Source organism: Pezoporus flaviventris, unplaced genomic scaffold (assembly GCF_033815535.1).
Source record: "Pezoporus flaviventris isolate CSIRO_AGI_PZ_B2104156 unplaced genomic scaffold, CSIRO_AGI_Pfla_v1 ptg000041l, whole genome shotgun sequence".
NCBI classification, from domain to species: Eukaryota; Metazoa; Chordata; class Aves; order Psittaciformes; family Psittacidae; genus Pezoporus; species Pezoporus flaviventris.
The window spans coordinates 1,262,170-1,282,925 of NW_026892589.1; the positions used below are offsets into that span (position 1 = coordinate 1,262,170).

Here is a 20,756-nt window from a genome sequence, read left to right on the forward strand (position 1 = left end):
GGAAAGCACAACTTATTCCTATTACAATTACTGCAGCATTCCCAGTCCAGCTACTGAACATCTTAACACTGATGATGGTACCAGTCAGTGAGGCTCAGCAGCAAACACTGCACCTCATCTGGACCGTGCCCATTCTCCTCCCAGCACACACAGGATCCTCCGATCACCCAATCCCCTGAGCAACCCCAATAGCTGTTAGGTGAGGCTACCAAGACGTACATAGGGCTGGGCATGCCAAACAGCAGGGTATCAACTCAAAACAGGATGGGAGAAATGTAGAGCAATCCAACCCAACAGAGAGGTTAGCGGGAAAGGGGCCAATGATCATGGAATCCCAGCCTGGTCTGTGCTGAAGGGACCTTAAAGCTCCCCCAGCTCCAACCCCTGCTACGGGCAGGGACCCCTTCCACTAGAGCAGCTTGCTCCAAGCCCCTGTGTCCAACCTGGCCTTGAACACTGCCAGGGATGGGGCAGCCACAGCTTCTCTGGGCACCCTGTGCCAGCGCCTCAGCACCCTCACAGGGAAGAGCTTCTGCCTAAGAGCTCAGCTCAGTCTCCCCTCTGGCAGGTTAAAGCCATTCCCCTTGGCCTGGCCCTACAGTTCTATCACTACAGGCCCTCTCTGGCATCCTTGTAGCCCCCTTCAGACTCTGGAAGCTGCTCAGAGGTCACCAGCAGCTTCTCTTCTCCAGGCTGAACAGCCCTAACTCTCTCAGCCTGTCCCATACAGGAGGTGCTGCAGGCCCTGCTCATCCTCGTGGCCTCCTCTGGACTTGCTCCAACAGCTCCATGTCCTTGTGCTGGGGACACCAGAGCTGCACACAGAACCAGGCCGAGTCCCCAGTCAGCACGTTACCCAGGACAGCCCTGCAGGGAGACCCACCCTGTCTCTGGCTTCAGGACCAGCTCCACCAGGCCAGTGGACACTGACCCCACAGACACCAGATCTGTCCTAAACAACCAAATCGTTTGCTGCTGACAGATGAACGAAAGCAATGAGGAAATGTACAAACCGTGGCATTTAATTGTGCCTGTTCCCTAAGTCACTCAATCCTTTAGGATCCAGGGATTACTATGGATGCGCACAGCTCTCCTGTGCTGAAATGCAGGAGATGCTGCAGTTTGGTGGCACCACAAGTGTGGGAAGAGGTCCCCGTGTCTCTGCACGAGCTGCAGGCAGGAGCAGCTTGCCCAGCCCGAAGCAGGACAGCAGCATCAGCAATGGCACAACACTGAAATGTCCTGGTACCCGGGAGGCCATGAGCTGTCTTCAGAGCAGACACCCACAGACGTGACCGCGGCGGCCATGGGGAGATGCTCTCTCCTTGCACAAACAGCAGCAGCGGCAGCGCCTTGGCACGCAGCTACGGAAAACCACCGGAGGTCTTGGATGTCCTCCCGAGTGCGTCACTGAGCATCCATTTTTAATGATGCTTAAGCATTTTCCACCCTCAGGTCTAGCTACGATTTCAGCAGCGCGAGGCCTCTCCTGACATCCACCAGTGACCCACGGCAGCGCTGATGGGAGCTGGGAACCGGACAGCATGAGACAGGCACATAAGCGAGCACACACTGCACCCCACACAGGAGAACATCATCCCTGCAGCAAGCAGGAGTGCTCCCAGGGGGGTCACAGAATCACAGAGTCACAGCCTGGTTTGTGTCGGGAGCCAGCTCCTCCAGCTCCAACCCCTGCCACGGGCAGGGACACCTTCCACTAGAGCAGCTTGCTCCAAGCCCCTGTGTCCAACCTGGCCTTGAACACTGCCAGGGATGGGGCAGCCACAGCTTCTCTGGGCACCCTGTGCCAGCGCCTCAGCACCCTCACAGGGAAGAGCTTCTGCCTCAGAGCTCAGCTCAGTCTCCCCTCTGGCAGGTTAAAGCCATTCCCCTTGGCCTGTCCCTGCATCCCTTGTCCCAAGCCCCTCTCCAGGTTTCCTGCAGCCCCTTTAGGCACTGGAGCTGCTCTCAGGTCTCCCCTTCAGGAGCCTTCTCTTCTCCAGGCTGCCCCAGCCCAGCTCTCTCAGCCTGGCTCCAGAGCAGAGCTGCTCCAGCCCTCACAGCATCCCCATGGCCTCCTCTGGACTCACTCCAACAGCTCCACGTCCCTCTTGTGCTGCTGCCCCAGAGCTGGATCAGGGCTGCAGGGGGGGTCTCCCCAGAGCACAGCAGAGGGGCAGGATCCCCTCCCTCGACCTGTGAACAAAGATGCCCACCTGATCTCCATAGCTCTTGACAAAGGGAACACATGACAGGGGCTGAAGACACAAATCACCCCATATCACAGCCTGTTTTTCCCTTACCATTATCAGTAGTAGTATATTGTACTTCAGTTATTAAACTGTTCTTATCTCAAGCCATGGGTTTTACATCCTTCCAATTCTCTCCCCGTCGTGCTTGGGGCTGAGCGAGCAGCTGCTGGTGCCGAGTTGCCAGCTGGGTTTAAACCACACCACCATTAAAGCATGCCCTTATGTGCATCTAAATCCACCCATGCTCAGCTTACTGGTGTGTAAGAGGATCGGGGCAGGTGTAAGTTACCCACCTTCCTCCAATTCCCAAAGGTCAGGACACACCAGCGCCAAGGGAGCAACGCTGCAGGACCTGGAAGTCACCCTGCCCCTTTGCTCTGCTGCCCAGCACGTAACTGAGAGCTCCAGGCATGGGGAGGGGCAAGAGGGTCACAAGCAGCCCCGCAGAAGGCATCTGACACCCCCTTCCTACTGTGTTTGCTTTGGATTTCAATGCTGCTCCTCTGGTCCCTGCGGGCAGGCAGGCAGAGCCCCAGAGCAAACACCTGCACCAGCCTGCCCTGAGCACCAGGACAGCCTCGGTAAGGGCTTGAACTGGAGGGAAAGACAAACCCTCAGTTAGCCCCTTGGTAGGGAAGGATTTTCCAGCAGAGAGCAAGGGGAAGCTATGGGGAAACGCAGAATCCAACCTGAATATCAGAGACCTCAATGGGGTATAGAGCAAACCTGCACTGGGACTGGGGAACGCAGGGAGTGCGCAGTGCTGGGACCCCACCATGGGCTGGAGCCTCACAGACACATATGGTGACAGGTCTAAACCCCTTCCCTGCTCCTTCCCCTCCTGCCTTCTACTCGCTGGGCACCCAGCCTTTCCAAAGAGGCCAGAGCAGGCAGTGCACACAGCCCTGTTCTGCTCGAAGGGGACACAAGAGCGATCAGCAATGGGCACACAGCCCCAACACCACAGCTCCTACAGAGGGAAAGGTGACTTCAGCAGTCCCACTCAGTGACAGATTCAAGCCAGGGCCCTGTCACACATTCAGAGCCCACAGAATCACAGAATCCCAGCCTGGTTTGGGTGGAAGGGACCTTAAAGCTCCTCCAGCTCCAACCCCTGCCACGGGCAGGGACACCTTCCACTAGAGCAGCTTGCTCCAAGCCCCTGTGTCCAACCTGGCCTTGAACACTGCCAGGGATGGGGCAGCCACAGCTTCTCTGGGCACCCTGTGCCAGCACCTCAGCACCCTCATAGGGAAGCACAGCAGGTTACCCTTAAGTTCTCAAGCCCCTGCCAGGTGAAGGGGAGCCTCAACATGCTCTGCAGGACCACAAAGCAGGATGGCAGCAGCTTGCTGGGGCTGGCCACACACTGCTCTTGTCACAGCAGCTACTATGGATGATTTACTGCAGGAAGATCCTCTGAAGCAGGAGTTTACCCCTGGATTCCCTCCCCTGTCAGCAGCCCTCAGTCCAGGTTCGCCTGGGGAAGTGCAAGGACCGGAGAAGGTCAGCCTGCTGTGATGCGGCATCTTCTCGTGCTGTGCTGGCTCAGTGCAGCCTTGTCAGTAGAAAGGGAATAAACTACAGAATTCCATTTCTGCTGTGCACAGGGCCCCTCTTGGCAGAGCCATTCAGATGGAGCTGGGAGCTCGACTCCTCTCCAATTCTGTAAGTGCATTTCTGGTCTCTAATCACACCCTCAGCCTGGCAGGGCGACCACTTCCCCCCTAATTACTCTGCTTTGTATTTAAGGCACAGCTAATAAACCCAGATCATTAGTGACTGCTGCCCAGGAGCTCCAAGGAGGAGAACATCTCCTGCCTAGTGCCAAACCGCTCTGGCACCCATCCTGCACCGCCAGCACTGGCAGTGTACCCAAACCCACCAGCACCTGCATGTCCTTGGGGCGCATCCTCCTTCCACCAAGCAGGAACCATTTCCATGATCCCTTAGAAATGAAGGGGAAAGGGGCAGAGAGGGCATGAGTCCCATAGACAGTGAGAAAGGGCAGAGACTTCATTTCAGCAGGGACCTGCTCGAGTGAGTGCAGAGGAGGCCACGGAGCTGCCGCAAGGGCTGGAGCAGCTCTGCTCTGGAGCCAGGCTGGGTCAGCCTGGAAAGGGGAGACCTTAGGGCAGCTCCAGTGCCTAAAGGGGCTGCAGGAAACCTGGAGAGGGGCTTTGGACAAGGGCCTGCAGGGACAGGCCAAGGGGAATGGCTTTAACCTGCCAGAGGGGAGATGGAGATGAGCTCTTAGGCAGAAGCTCTTCCCTGTGAGGGTGCTGAGGCGCTGGCACAGGGTGCCCAGAGAAGCTGTGGCTGCCCCATCCCTGGCAGTGTTCAAGGCCAGGTTGGACACAGGGGCTTGGAGCAAGCTGCTCTAGTGGAAGGGGTCCCTGCCCATGGCAGGGGTTGGAGCTGGGTGAGCTTTAAGGTCCCTTCCAACCCAAACCAGGCTGGGATTCTGTGAACTATGGAAAACCCTGAGAACATCTGAATTAGAAAGCTGTTAAATTTGTGGGGGAAGAACAGAACAAACGAAGCACGCTGTGCTCTGTGCCACTCGCTGCTGCAGGGAGGTCAAGGCCACCTAATGCCTTCCCAGTCCCAAACCAGAAATAATCTGACCTGAACCACCCCTGGGACACATCTCCCTGGGTTCACTCCTGTAGTTCCCGAGGTCTCCCTGAAGCCCCAGCACTGTTTCACCACTGCCCACCTTCCCCTCCATTGCCACACAACAGCAGCCAGCCTGGGTTCAGCTTTTTGTGAGAATAATTCTGGTTTGGGGCATTTTATCCTGCACTGAAGCCTGGTTACATAAAGTGCTGCGCCTGCATGAGCACATCTCCTGTTCCACACGTGTCCTTACATCACCCAGCGAGAGAAAGGGCTTGAGGAGAACCAAAGGAACAACCGGGATTTGACAGAAAAGCTTTTCGATTCTTCCTGTCATCTGAAGCCTGCTGTAAACCCCCCATCACTTGAGTTTTGATTTGGCCTCTTTGCCTTTCCCCTGCCTCTGCCTTTCCTGGGGAAGGAAATCACATTTAGCTACAATAACTTCTTGTGAAGTGATGCTTGAGAGCAGGATGGGGATGGGATGCGCGGCCACTGCACAGGGAGCAGCTCAAGGGGCGGCTCATGCTCACACCCCACACACTCAGGAGAACGAAATGGGTGGTGGTGACCTTAACACTTGTGTCTAAAGAAGATGGGATCTCATCCCCAGCTGAAGATGTCCCTGCTCACTGCAGGCAGCTGGACTACACCAGGTTTAAGGTTCCTTCCGACCATAACTATCCTATGATCTCACCTACCTTCGGGCAGCCAGACATGGAATGGCCAAACCCGAGCAGATCCATGCCCACACTTCCCTCAGGGTCAGAGGTGACCTATTTTGGGAGGAAGGGAACGCCTCTTGGAGGTGCTGGTTCTCTACTGACAACAAGGACAGCACTGGGTCAAGCTTTTACATTGGAGATAACATGATCCCACCTAGTGTGAGGCAAGATGAAACCTACACAGGACAAGTGACACGAGTCCTACTGGATTCCTGTAGGAGGAGATACTTGATTCCTGAAGAATTTTTTGTCCAATTTGCCCCTTTTCCTTCCTTAAACCTATTAATTGTCCCAAACTACAGGAAAGGAGTAACTATGACATGTGAGCACCAAGGAAGCCAAGGAGTGCATCACCCAGCACCACCAGTGCAGCAGGCACAGGCCCTCTAGGCACCACAGCAACTCAACACAACACAGGAAGGACTGAGCTGTCAGTGCCTTAGAGCAGAGAAGGTCAAGAGCATCCTGCAAACCCTCGTTTCTCCCCATCACCCCTTCTCCTTTGCCGTGAGCACCCTGGGTTCATTTGGCCACTCCACCAAGGAAGCAACACAGAAGTGGTCCAAATGCAAGGCAGGGGCCAACCCCCCCAGAGCTGGTCTGCATCGCAGCATCCAACCGAGGAAAAACACACCCAAAGTGTTCATCAGCACATCCAGAACAGGGAATTCTGCCCCAAAGCAGCCCTGATCCACACAGGGCATCACTTGCTCCAGAAAGGACACAGCTGAGCTCTCCTGGGACTGGCAATGGGAAATGGCTGGAATAACCTCAGGAGCAGTAACAGATGGGAGATGAGAGTGCACAGCCTGAAGTTACAGCTCACCACCACTCCGGTGCTGCTGAGAACATCTCTGCCCCTCCTGGGACATCAGACTACAGCATGGGCAGGGTGGATTACAGTGCAAACACCATCACCACAGAATCATCCCACAATGGGTTGGGTTGGAAGGGACCTTGCAGCTCCTCCAGCTCCAACCCCTGCCACGGGCAGGGACCCCTTCCACTAGAGCAGCTTGCTCCAAGCCCCTGTGTCCAACCTGGCCTTGAACACTGCCAGGGATGGGGCAGCCACAGCTTCTCTGGGCACCCTGTGCCAGCGCCTCAGCACCCTCACAGGGAAGAGCTTCTGCCTCAGAGCTCAGCTCAGTCTCCCCTGTGGCAGGTTCAAGCCATTCCCCTACAGGCCCTTGTCCAAAGCCCCTCTCCAGGTGCCTCAGCAGCCTCACAGGAAAGAGACTCTCCCATTTCACCTCAACTGCAAAGTCATTTGGCTTTTAACTGAACATTTACTGAAACCACAACCAGGTCTGACCAGGCTGCAGCAGGAACCACCTTCCCCATGATAAAACAACCAATTCCTCTCTGTGATATTACAGACACATAATAAGAACAATCTACCATCAAATGTAACTCCCTTAGCAGGAAAACGCAGTAAATCCGAACCAGGGGTGATTCTAACACCTGATAAAGCAGAAAGAGCAAGCTGCCACACATTACAAACCTCAAACCAAACCCAGAAGGACATTGCACGTGATTCCCCAGAGTCCCATCCCTGCTGCCACGTGAACGCCAGCAATGGGCCCGCGCGGAGCATGGTCTGTATCTCCCTGTGTCCCAGGGCTCCTGTATGGGGTTAAACACCCCCCATCACCCCAAGAATGCACCTCGCCCGCTGGCGCAGCCCCTCCATCGCTCCCGAGGAGCCCAGGCCAGGCCAGATCCCTGCGGCACAGCGGGAGGACGCCGGGAATGCCACTAACCCTGGTGAAATTTATTCAGGCAGGCGGCGTTGCAGAAGGCGCGGATGGATCCCGTCTCCCAGCAGCCCCTACCCTTCATCCCCACAGCGGGACCGCTCTCGCAGAGGCTGTGTGCGACATGGCTCGTGGCTTTAGGATGGAGACGAAGGGAAAGAGAAAGAAAGGAGAAATGAAAACGTCCAAATGTCCTTCTCCAGCAGCAGCGCGGCGGCCGCAGCGCTGCACTTACGGCTCCACGCTGCCCACCACCACCGCTTGCCACATGCTGTCAGCAGAGCACAGCAACCATCAAACCACCCTCTTACCAGCATGCACCACGGAGCCAGGCTTAACTCCCTCCCTGCCAGAAACAGGCAGCATCCTGCCCAAAAACAGGGGGGAAAAGGAAAACCTGAAGCGCAGGCGTCCTGCCAGGGGAGGTGTCGCTGGGGCTGCCTCCGGAGCAATGCGGGTGGATATTCAGCCTGAAAACCAAAGGGATGCTCTTTTTGGGGGGAAGAAGGTATTTAGGGGCTTGTCCCTTTAAATGCTGCTGGAGGTTATTTTTAGGCCCTCTGCTTAAAATATACAACAGAATTTATTTGTAGCTGAAACTTCATTATACATTTTCCTCACGCCGCTGCTTCCATCCCCCAGCAGCTCAAGAACAAAACCTCTGAGGTTTCACAACCACGTGGCTCCCGAGGTCTGTTTTCTCCCCCCTCCGCAGTGGGATGATTGGATTTTCCCAACCGTTCCCATTTTACAGGTCTGGGGGATTTGAGTGCGTTGAGGGGGAAATGCGGCATAAGTCACAGTTCATAGAATCATGGAATCAACCAGGATGAAAAAGCCCTTTAAGCTCTCCCAGTCCAACCGTTCCCAGCAGTGCCAAAGCCACCACTGCCCCATGGCACTGAGGCCTCGTCTCCATGGGGTGTGAACACTTGCAGGGACGGTGACTGCAGCCCTGCCCTGGGCAGCCTGTTCCAATGCCTGAGCACCCTCTGGGGCAGGAATCGTTCCTCAGCTCCATCTAAACCTGCCCTGGGGCAGCTTGAGGCCGTTTCCTCTTGTCCCATCCCTTGTTCCTTGGGAGCAGAGCCCAGCCCCTCCTGGCTCCATCCTCCTCTCAGGCAGTTGTAGAGGGAAATTCAGTGTGCTGGGCAGTAACACACAGCCACAGCATGGGATGCTGGAGACCACCCACTGGCAAGTACCAACACGTAGTAAGAGCTCATACTTGTAGGTATCTCCCTTTAGCTGTACTGCAAGAACCTTACAGCAAAGAGGGCAAGGCTCATAGTCCATCTTCTAAACTGCGATTGCTCTTTGTATCCATACCTTAAAAAAGAGGCAGGAACTCTGCAAGATTCTGAGTAGAAAAGGGACAAATCCTGGCAAAACAAGCTACTGCCTCACTATGCCTTGGAGGCAGGGAAACCCCAGGCTAGCAAGGTACATGCATGCAAAAACATTTATGCCCTTGCCTGCAGACATGTTCATGCTTTACGGAAGAACCAGCCACTTTTCAAGAGGAAAAAGCCACAACCACCACAAGACCAGCAAGTGTTAACTGGAGGGAGAGGCCTTGGTGGGTTTAAGCACTTCATTTCTGTTATCAGGTCCAAGAACCAGATGGAGCCAGGATCTGTGCCTGACACTAACATCAGAGCCAATACATCTGTGTCTATGTATCAGTGTGTGTACACGCACACCCCAAGAGAGGCAGGCATACACGTGCACACACACACGGATACACATCTCTCATACACACAGAATCCCAGCCTGGTTTGGGTTGAAGGGACCTTAAATCTCCTCCAGCTCCAACCCCTGCCACGGGCAGGGACACCTTCCACTAGAGCAGCTTGCTCCAAGCCCCTGTGTCCAACCTGGCCTTGAACACTGCCAGGGATGGGGCAGCCACAGCTTCTCTGGGCACCCTGTGCCAGCGCCTCAGCACCCTCACAGGGAAGAGCTTCTGCCTCAGAGCTCAGCTCAGTCTCCCCTCTGGCAGGTTAAAGCCGTTCCCCTTGGCCTGTCCCTACATCCCTTGTCCAGAGCCCCCCTCCAGAGGTCAGGATGAAATGTCTCCTTACTTCCTACAGGAAATACTCAAACCACGATGTTCTCACTGAGTGAGAGGCAAGTCAGTACATGAGCCAGAGGTGGGAAAGGGTTTGGTCACCCAGGGGTGGCCCAGGGGAGCAGGAAAACACCAGGAGAGAATGATGAATGAGAGGAGCCAGAGGAGGAAATTCCACCACCCTGTGGCACACGCAGCATCCCAAGGGACATGCGCTGCCTCCCAGACCACCAGCTCTACCCTCAGGCTCCAGTGACCGTATCAAACCATTCTGTTTGCAGACAACTATCAGATAGCAAAAAACACCCCGTACCTTGATGCTTCCACCTTCCAAACACCTGGTGTGGAAGCAAACCAGGCAGGAATGTTGCTGGGACGATGATGTAGTTCGGTTTTAGTCTGACTCCTTCATCCAAACGCAACACCAAATCGGTCTCCACTTTGGTTTTGCATTTCAACTTCAAATGTTTTCTGGTTTCCTGTTCCCGAGCATGACCACTACCACAGAGCCCCATCACAGCTCCAAGGTCTCTGCTCTTTAGTGACATTTCCTTTTCTCATCATTCTCATTCAACTCATCCGGAAAGCATCCATAGCCCTTAATTTTGGAGCATCTTTGTACCTATATACATCCATCTCCCAAGCCAACCCGTGAAACATGAGGTGAATTTAAAATCCCAGAGCTCCAGGTGGACGGAGGCACTGGAACAACTCAAATTCAAGCCCATCCATTAAAAATGCATGCGAAACACTTGATTTGTAGCAGTTGAAACACCTTCCCTCTGGTTTAGGTGCAGAAAGCAGTGCTGGGTGCAGTGGGGAGCATGGGCTGTCCCATGCAAGGACTTGCTGTGCCTCTGCAAGCTCTGAAGACCACTTGCACATGGGGAGAGTCATCCCTTTATGAACTTAGACACCAGTTTCAGCATCCAACCAATTTCAAGGTCTCCCTCAAACACTTTCACCCCCATTGCACACCCGAAAGGAGCACAGCCCCACAAGCTCCAAGCCCCAGCACTCAGCCAGTACCAGCATTCCAGAGCCCAGCCCTCCTCCTGCCCCGTTAGAGGCTGTAGTGATGGGATTACATACTGCGCTTCCCACAGCACCTCCTCCTCATCCAGGGCTCGGGAGGCTGCGGCTCCACGACGAGGGGACGTGTGCTGGGAGATTACAACTGCAGGGCTCCAACCAGAGGTGATGGTTCCCTTGGGATGCTCTCTGCAGGCTCCGTATCCTCATTGCTTCCCTTCCCGTTCCCTCTCCTCTCTGCAGATCTCATTCCCCCAGCACTCGGGGCTGGGAGATACCTCCTCCTTCTCCTCTTCCTCCTCCTCCTCCTCCTTTCCGTCCTCCTCCTCTCCCTGTCCCACACTGCCCCAGCACACAGCAGGCATGGAACAGGCTCAGAGAAAACAGGAACGTTGGACATCCCAGCTGGCTGGGTTTGGAAGAGCACCGAGACCTCTCCTGCGGCGTTAGAGAGCAACAACAGCCACACGGGGACAGGCTCCTCACCACATTCCAAGTCCTCACTTCAAACCATACGGGGGCCAGCACGGCAAAGCACCTTCAAATAACTCTGGGGGCTTCTGCACACTCATTAGAATAACTACTATGGTATAACAGAGTTATCCTGACACAGACCTGCCAAACCCTGACCTGAAAATGCTGCTTCCACAGGCCCTGCTCTAGAATTCATTTCCAGGAGGGAGCTGCTTACTCCCAGCACCCAAGTGATTTTCTCGCTCCACACTGAAGGGACCATCTCTGCCCCCTGCAGACACAGGGAAGAAAGGGCCACCCTTCCCCTAGCAGAAACCTCCAGCGTTGGAAGGCACCATCACATCTCCATAACCTGTTTCCTTTCTTTTGGTTTTACCATTTGACTTTAATACTCTTCCTGGAATGCTGGGTGCTCCTCACACCGCCCCAGACGCCTGCCTTTCTAAAGTGTGATGCTCCAGTAACACCCGTAGTTACCCATACAAGTGAGAAATAAAATGCGTTTTGAATACAAACCTACCCGAAAGCAGCCAAAACACCACTAATTTCCATTGTAGATTATTATATATATATAGAAATATATACAGTATTGATTGGTGATTCTCCCCTTCTCTGTGGAGACCCCTCCCTTGCAGCCCTGATCCAGCTCTGGGGCAGCAGCACAAGAGGGACGTGGAGCTGTCAGAGCGAGGCCAGAGGAGGCCATGGGGATGCTGCAAGGGCTGGAGCAGCTCTGCTCTGGAGCCAGGCTGAGAGAGCTGGGCTGGCTCAGCCTGGAGAAGAGAAGGCTCCTGAAGGGGAGACCTGAGAGCAGCTCCAGTGCCTGAAGGGGCTGCAGGAAAGCTGGAGAGGGGCTTGGGACAAGGGATGTAGGGACAGGCCAAGGGGAATGGCTTTAACCTGCCAGAGGGGAGACTGAGATGAGCTCTGAGGCAGAAGCTCTTCCCTGTGAGGGTGCTGAGGCGCTGGCACAGGGTGCCCAGAGAAGCTGTGGCTGCCCCATCCCTGGCAGTGTTCAAGGCCAGGCTGGACACAGTGGCTTGGAGCAAGCTGCTCTAGTGGAAGGGGTCCCTGCCCGTGGCAGGGATTGGAGCTGGAGGAGCTTTAAGGTCCCTTCCAACACAAACCAGGTCCCAGCAAACACCCCTCCACCGCTGCCTGGCAGAAGCAGCACTCCATCCATCCATCCATCCATCCATCCATCCATCCATCCATCCATCCATCCATCCATCCATCCATCCATCCATCACCAATGGAGCCAGTGGAAGAGGCCACACATTACTACCCAGGAAACATTTCCTTGCAATAAAACTAAACCTGAGCAGAACACAAGATAGAACCATCCTACCCTCTCACAGCTGACCCTCACTTCCCAGCATGTTCATTTGAACTGAAACACTCCTCAACAACAATCACCCGTTTCCCTAGTTGGATCCCAAAGGAGCATCTGCCAGCAGCCAAGCTCATTCCAACGCCAGGAGCCAGAAGCTGCAGGAGCACAAAGCACCACAAGATGCCAGCACAGCCCGGCTGGAGGAGCCGTGTCAACCCTGGCAGCTCAGTGTGCACTGTTCTGATGCCATCACGGGGTCCCCATGGGCTCTGAGCACCCGGAGCCAACCTGGCCCCAGGGAAAGAGCTGAGATGCTGGGGGTAGGAGTAGCAGCGCTCCCCCCCATGGGAGCTGCTCTCCTGCCCCATTCAGAGCATTGGAGCAGGGTCTGACTGCCAAACCCCTCTCCTGGAAGTCATCCATCAAGCACAGGCAAGCAAATACCTTCAGCACTGGGCCCTCTGCAGGGACATCTCCCATGCAGGAGCTGGGGAGCCTCAGGGCAAATCCTGCTGAGTGTTCACCGGAGTCAGGGCTTCATGGAAGAGGGTGCCAGAGGAGGATAAACCCTCCCCTGCTGCCCTACCTTGGCACAGAGCACGGAGCAAACCACCAGCAACCCTGTGCTGCATCCTGAATCACAGCATCCTCTTCACCAGACCCTGCAGTGACAGGCCAAGGGGAATGGCTTTAACCTGCCAGAGGGGAGACTGAGATGAGCTCTTAGGCAGAAGCTCTTCCCTGTGAGGGTGCTGAGGTGCTGGCACAGGGGTGTAGAGCAGGAGCTGACTTGCTCCATGTGATACGACCCACACTGCAGCAGGGATTCCTTCCTGTCCTCCACTGCTCGCTGTGGACCAGCTCTGCCGCCTGCACCGCTGCCCAGCCAGCCCCCAGGGACGTGCTGCAGGCTTCCTGGAGGGATCAAGCTTTCATCTCATCACAGGCTCATCCCAGGCTGACTCATTTCTAATCAGGAGCTATTGTTATTGTCAGGTCAAAACCGAGTTTCCTCAGGCTTTTTCCGTGCCAGTGAAAAAAAGAACCACTTGGGAGTTTCAGAGGCCTAAAAATAACACTGAAATCCAGGGAAGTGCTGACGTGAGCTGGAAACGCTCCCCCTGGAGTTCCCGGAGATGAAAATCCTCATTAGAGAACCTACTGAGAAGCTCCCCATGAACACACAGTGCTTGAGCCCAGAACCCCGCCGTGTGCTGGGCTGCACCCCCAGAGCGTGAGCAGCAGCTCAGGGAGGGGATCCTGCCCCTCTGCTGTGCCCTGGGGAGACCCCCCCCTGCAGCCCTGATCCAGCTCTGGGGAGCAGCACAAGAGGGACGTGGAGCTGTTGGAGCGAGTGCGGAGGAGGCCATGGGGATGCTGCGAGGGCTGGAGCAGCTCTGCTCTGGAGCCAGGCTGGCAGAGCTGGGCTGGGGCAGCCTGGAGAAGGCTCCTGAAGGGGAGACCTGAGAGCAGCTCCAGTGCCTGAAGGGGCTGCAGGAAAGCTGGAGAGGGGCTTGGGACAAGGGATGTAGGGACAGGCCAAGGGGAATGGCTTTAACCTGCCAGAGGGGAGACTGAGCTGAGCTCTGAGGCAGAAGCTCTTCCCTGTGAGGGTGCTGAGGCGCTGGCACAGGGTGCCCAGAGAAGCTGTGGCTGCCCCATCCCTGGCAGTGTTCAAGGCCAGGTTGGACACAGGGGCTTGTAGCAAGCTGCTCCAGTGGAAGGGGTCCCTGCCCATGGCAAGGGTTGGGACTGGAGGAGCTTTAAGGTCCCTTCCAGCCCAAACCAGGCTGGATTCTGTGATTCTAAAAACTGCACTAAAAGCTCCCTACAGGTGAAACTTGCCTGGCTTCAATGTGTAAGTAACAAACATCCATCCTCAGTGCTTGGCAAGACTTCAAGGCATGAGAGGCAGCAAGAGCCAGGCTGTGCGACCAGGTCATGGGCCTCAACTATGCAGAGCTGCAAGTAGAGCAGCAAGTTAAACTTCAACGCAGGCAGAGCATTAGAACCAGCATCCCGGCACTGGTGGTCAATAGAAGGGACCACCTGTGCTTTCATCCCAACTCTGGTTTTGATACCAAAATGACAAATCAAGCTAATATTAGCCAGCGCAGCAGAGAAGGAATGGCATGGATCATCCTTCCCACTTCTGCCACCAACGCAGGAACAGCGATTTCTAAGATCTCAGGGAATACAAACTGCAGGCTTGGAGAGAGCCACAGGGACAATTCCTTGGTGACAAGCTGGGAATGTTCAAGTGCACCCGCTCTCCAAAGGAGAAGGGAAACGGTGGGATGAGCACCAGGATGGTTCACCAAGGCCAGCAAAGATGTGAGCTGCCATTCTCCCTTGGCCTGTCCCTACATCCCTTGTCCCAAGCCCCTCTCCAGCTTTCCTGCAGCCCCTTTAGGCACTGGAGCTGCTCTCAGGTCTCCCCTTCAGGAGCCTTCTCTTCTCCAGGCTGACCCAGCCCAGCTCTCTCAGCCTGGCTCCAGAGCAGAGCTGCTCCAGCCCTCGCAGCAGCTCCGTGGCCTCCTCTGCAGTCCCACAAGAGCTCCAGGTCCCTTCAGCCAAGGTTCTCCTTTGAGATCACTGTAAAAGCACTCTTCACCCAGGATGCTGTCCACACCCCGGAGCCAGCGACACCCTGCAGACCCCCGTGTGCTCACCCAGCACCTCGGGGCTCCGCTGTCAGCCAACACCCTGGTGCTGCACACTCCATCCCCCTCCTCCTGCAGGAGCATCTTCCCCAGCACCAGCGTGGGGGCAGAGGCTCCTCCCCGCGCTGCTGCTGCAGCTCCTCACCCCTTCCCTCCTCCGCACTGTCACGCTCGGGGGTTATTTTTAGGGGGTTTATGGAGGCAGCCTCACCTGTAGCACTGAGTGCACCAGAGCCCAAACTGCGGCATGAGCAGCTCCGGGCGCCCAGGCAGGGTCAGTCACTGCCCCAGGCACAGCTCACTGCTCACTGCTCACCACCTGCTCCAGCGCCTGTAGATCAGCAGCCCTGAAGCGTGTCAGGAACGGAAGCACAACCTGCCAAGAGCACCCAGGTGCAGGGTGACAGCTCGGGAAGCAGAGCACCAGTGTTCCCCTTGCCTCCTGCTCCCCTAGGACAGTGGGGCGGTGGGGATGGTCCAGGGCCATCGGGCAGGAGCATGAGCACGTCCTGCAGATGTGGTGGAGCTGGGACATCGCTGTCCGTCCCTCCCAAACCCCACTTGTACACCACATGCTTGCAATGCTAACATGGACTGCTGCCCCAGTACCACTCCACACACAATAGCAGGCTTTTTTTTCCACAGGAGACCTTAGAGCAGCTCCAGTGCCTAAAAGGGATCCAGGAAACCTGGAGAGGGGCTTTGGGCAAGGGCCTGTAGGGACAGGCCAAGGGGAATGGCTTTAACCTGCCAGAGGGGAGACTGAGCTGAGCTCTTAGGCAGAAGCTCTTCCCTGTGAGGGTGCTGAGGCGCTGGCACAGGGTGCCCAGAGAAGCTGTGGCTGCCCCATCCCTGGCAGTGTTCAAGGCCAGGTTGGACACAGGGGCTTGGAGCAAGCTGCTCTAGTGGAAGGTGTCCCTGCCCGTGGCAGGGGTTGAGCTTTTAGGTCCCTCCCAACCCAAACAGGCTGGATCTCGGGATTCCATGATTCTGCCAGTGCTTCCCTTGCCTTTCTGTGCTGCTGTCACACACAAGCCCTCTCCCATCCCTGCACACCAGCTCCTTCACTCACTGCAGCGGAGGTGGCCTCAATTCCACAGTCCCCGCTGAGCTCCTGCTGGAATGTTGAATCTGTGCTGTTACATAAGCCACATTTTCGGTGTGCCTTCCCTTTAAACCATCACCACAGATTCCACCTGCAACAGAATCACAGAGATCGGAGTGCTGCGCCGGGGAAACAAGGGCCAGAGCAGCACCCACCCCAGGGGGTACCCGCATGGCCTGGGTAACTCCATCCCCACGTGGAAGTGCAAAACAGTGGCAAGAGGATTCCAGCCAGGTATTTCCTGGCTTGTGAAATACAGCAAGATCCCAAAGATTCCTGCCCTCCCCCCCCCCACATCTGCACTGCCAACAGCAATTGGAGGCTGTGCAGACCTCAGACTGACTATAGCCCATCTCTGCTCAATGTCCACCCATCAGGATCTCACCAGCTCCAGCACTCACACTGCCTGGCCAAGTACTCACCACCTTGGGCTTCCACCCCAAGGCCTACAACGTTGTCTGGTTGGGAAGCATTCCCAGGCTGGTCAGACACACTCTAAAAGCAGCAACAATGGGAAACCACTTCTTGTTCTTCCTGTCACCTGACTTTCCCAGAACACATCACGTACGTGCTCAGACCACTTCAACCCCGGACTTAAAAGGGACTCAGTGCTTCATAACCCCCCATGTTTAGGGCAATTGCTGATGGTCCCATCGCCTGCGACACCCCAAGCATTCAGCTGCGGCAGATGTGGAACACCACAGACATCTACTGCACATCCCAGACCCAAAACTCTCCCCTTGCTTGGCAGAGCCTTTCCATTCCTTATGAGATGCCCAGGAGCCAGAATATTCCTAAGAGCTCATCTCAGTCTCCCCTCTGGCAGGTTAAAGCCATTCCCTTTGTCCTGTCCCTACAGGCCCTTGTCCAAAGTCCCTCTCCAGGTTTCCTGTAGCCCCTTCAGGCACTGGGAGCTGCTAGCATGTTACTGTCCTAGAGGATATTTTTACTGCCATGAAAAAGGAATACTAACCACAGTCAGCAAACACTCCTCCGGAGGATAGCTGTGGAGAAGAGTGAGCACAAGGAGCAGATAAAAGGGTTTCTGTGCACCCACTCTCCAAACTCAACATTGCCCAGAGCCTGATGTACGAGCTGACAAAAATCCAAGGGCCAATGTGGGTGCAGCGTGGGGAGTGGGGAGGCTGGAATTACCCCAGGAGCTCACAGCAATGGGACCAGAAGGGGGTTACAGGCATCTGACTCTCCATGGGGTGACAGAGCTGGGAACCCTGTGGGCAAATTAAGTATCCTCCAACTTCACCAACACATTCTAAGCCCAACCAGGAGGAGAAGGAACAGCAGTGGGGGCTGAGCAGAGGCTGGAGCCAAGATCCCCACCTGGCCCCTTCTGTCCTGACTTACACTGTACGTTTATCCCAGAGGAATTACACACCACGTGGTAACAGAGGAGAGAGCTCCGAGAGCAGCTCGCCTCTACTCTCACTTTCTGCCACTAATCCCCAGTATCAGCCGGCCAGTTTCTCACCAGGAAAGCAGGATGAGGACATGATCTTCCTCCGGTGACATCCATCAGCACGTCCCTGTGCCCCTGCTCACAGCTCCGGACCAAAATAGTCCTGGCTACGCAGCGGGTACAGGGGAAACCAGAGCTCCTTGAGTTACCGCAGGAGGGAACAGCAGTCTCCCATCTTGGGAGGGGTTTGATGTTTCTTAGAAATAGAAATGAAACCCAGGGCTGTGGAAGCAGCTCCTCCGAGTGCACGGCACCAGCCAGCAGGGCAGGCACCAGCGCTTTCCTGCCTGTTCTCTGCAAGAGAACCACAGGGGGAAAAGACTCTTCATCCACCCCAAAATAGTCTCCTCCAGTCAGGATATTTGCAGTTTACACCATGTGCCAGTCCTACACCCCACCAATCCCAAGAGGAAAGCAGCAAGGAACCCCTGGTGTCTGCAGAGCCACAGATGACATGGGAACTCCAGCTCTCACTGGACCATGTATCTTCAGTAGAGCCTCACATGGGGCTCACCTTTAGAACATTTCAAGTTACCTGGCTTTGCTTTCCATGGCTTTAATGAACTCATTCCACACTAACACCCTGGCCCTTCTGGATGCAAGGAGAGAAGCCAGGTTGCTTGTACCTCCCGGGGTGTCAAAACTGGCTTAGACATTGCTCCTGCAGGAACAAATGAATGTGGCTGTGAGAGGGAAGAGTTCAGCGTGGGGTTGGAGTTGCATTGGCTCCTTGCAGGGGGGGATGAACACCAAGGCGCCTCAGAGGGCTTGTTGAGGCTCCCGGATCACCTGGCAGGGCCTTGGGAGCTGAAGGGTGACTTTAACCTGCTGTGCTTCACTGCGAGGGTGCTGAGGTGCTGGCACAGGGTGCCCAGAGAAGCCATGGCTGCCCCATCCCTGGCAGTGTTCAAGGGCAGGTTGGACACAGGGGCTTGGAGCAAGCTGCTCCAGTGGAAGGGGTCCCTGCCATGGCAGGGGTTGGAGCTGGAGGAGCTTTCAGGTCCCTTTCAACCCAATCCAGGCTGGGATTCTGTGATTCTGTGACTCCAAAGGACATCCCCTTCCCTCTCCTGGATGCTCCTTGCATGCTGAAAAGCTGCTCCACATGTGAGACTGCCCCAGGGCTCAGCAGCAGAGACACCTCAGCAGCAGCTGACTGGAACCCAGCCCTCTCCACCAGCCTGGAGCCTCCATAAGGATGCTCCTCATGTCCTTCCCCAGCAGGACAGGCAGCATTAGAAGCTTCACTGCTCTCCTCACCTATCCCCTGCACTGCTCTCCCAGTCTTCCGGCCACCCAGAGCCCCCTCCTTGCACTGGGAATTCGATTTAGGCTCAAGCGAACCTAACACAGATTCCTGCTTTTCCTTAACTGAAAGACCTCTAACTGGGACAAAACACCATCAGCCTGGTGCACATTGGAGTGTAAAGTAACCCACAGCCGTCCCCTGCTCTAACTGCACAGCACAAGGGCTCAGCGCCTGCTTACAGTGCCTTATCCCCTCGGAGCAGCTCAGAAAAGCCTGGAAAAACAGGCGTTTGGGTTGGTCTGCATCTCCCATCCCCTCCCTGGCCTGGATCACTGCAGCGAGCTGAGTCAGCACAACCGTGAGGCAGTGCCGGAGCGAGCGCCGCTGCTGCACCACCCTGCCCGGGAAGCACGGCCCCAGCTGCCTGCAGTTCAGAAGTCGGAGCCTTAGGACAGGAAGCCTCTGTGCCGGCTGTTTCGATGTAAGGACACAACCCACAGTGCCTGCGCCTGGCTCCAGGAGCAGCGCTGCCATCCTGCAGCTGCCCCAGCATCCCCCATCACCCCATGCCCAGCAAGGGGAAGGTGAAGCGCACACCAGCCTCTCCCACCCACAAGATCCTTTTCCAAACATCCACCCAGCTTAGGACGTGCTTCCCGCTGTGGGATAAGCAGCATTCCTGGGACCGACAGCCATCCCAGCCGTCACCTGGCACAACATCATGCAAAACTCTGCCCAGGACCTGCCCTCTCCATTGATATTTCCACACGTCCCAGAGCTGGAGCTCACAATACTGCATGTCATGAGTCCCACAGACACCAGTGCCTCGGAACACACAGCAAGGGGAAGCAGGGAAGTGGCTCACACAGTGCTCAACCTCTGCGTGACCTGGAGGGCTGGCTGAGGAGACACAAGTCAGACCACGTCATCCAGGACCAGGGGTCTGCTCTCCTGCAAGTCAAACCGCTGGCGCTCTGGCTTTGTGCTGCTCCCTACAGCGCGACATCAAGCACAGGCTCTGCTCCCGGCAGCCAGCATCCCAAGGGACCATCCCACTGGCACATGGACAAAAACATGAATGCGCTGCCTTCCAAACCCATGGTCACACGGATTTGATGCTGACTGTGTGACTTCCTAAGCCAGCACGTTACAGAGCGGCCTCCATCCACACAGCCATGGCACGCAGTGGGTTCAGTGCACCAGCAGCAGCAGCGCCCCTGGGGAAGCGCAGGTTTGTACGGAGGCACTGAACCAACCCCCAACCTTCCCTGGAATGCTGAGCTGCAAAATATTTGACTTATGTATCCATATTCCCTGCAGTCCATAGCACAGAGCAGCACCTGCAAGTGTCCCCAAGCCCTAACCCAGACGAGGAGAGTGAGATGCTCCACAAGCACTGAACCAAAGGAGCTCCAGGCTGTGCTCCAGGGCCTGGAATGGTACAGTACCTGGTCTCGGCCTCACCCACCCCCTTCCTACAATATTAGGGGCATATTTTGAAGCTACATTTTCCTTTCAGGCAGAGCATTACAAAAGCACAGCTGATGTATCAACTGACATCAACTCTCTTGTACAAGGCCTGGTTTGCTTTTCCCTTCAGCTACTGGAAGCAGTGCTAGCTTGTGGAAGAAAACCAATTGATAGTCCCAGAAGAGCTATGAACACTGAAATACTTCTGTAACACTGCTCAGCACTGAACAGAGCCATCACACAACGAGCAGCAGCAATGACACCCTGGGGAGGGGCTGTGTAACAGGCACAGCACTGGGACATTCACAGATCACAGCCATCCCAAATGGACACCGATAACCCCCACCCCACAGCGAGGTGGTGGACGGAGAAGGAGGAATGTGTGTGGAAGAAAACAGCTCAGCTACATGTGTGTGTCATCCATCTGCCAAACTCCCCTGAGCCCTGGGTGAATGCGACTCCAGCACCCTGTTGTGCACTGGTGCTCCCTGCGGTGCCTCTTCCAGCACCCCCCATCCACACAGACCAA

General features: G+C 55.8%; 1 protein-coding gene across 4 annotated transcripts in view; it reads right to left on the reverse strand.

The window, feature by feature from the left end:
- Positions 1 to 20,756, reverse strand: part of OSBP2 (oxysterol binding protein 2) — an 80,409-nt gene that overhangs the window by 35,236 nt on the left and 24,417 nt on the right. Inside the window, exon 1 of one of the 4 annotated variants that reach the window (XM_061465716.1) lies at positions 10,517 to 10,733. The exons of 2 other annotated variants lie outside the window; for them this stretch is intronic. In XM_061465716.1, the coding sequence (XP_061321700.1) occupies positions 10,517 to 10,544 (28 nt within the window). In that variant the 5' untranslated portion in view covers positions 10,545 to 10,733. Of the gene's footprint in view, positions 1 to 7,359; positions 7,640 to 10,516; positions 10,734 to 20,756 lie in introns of those variants that run through there. One more of the 4 variants, XM_061465715.1, reaches the window with a different exon arrangement.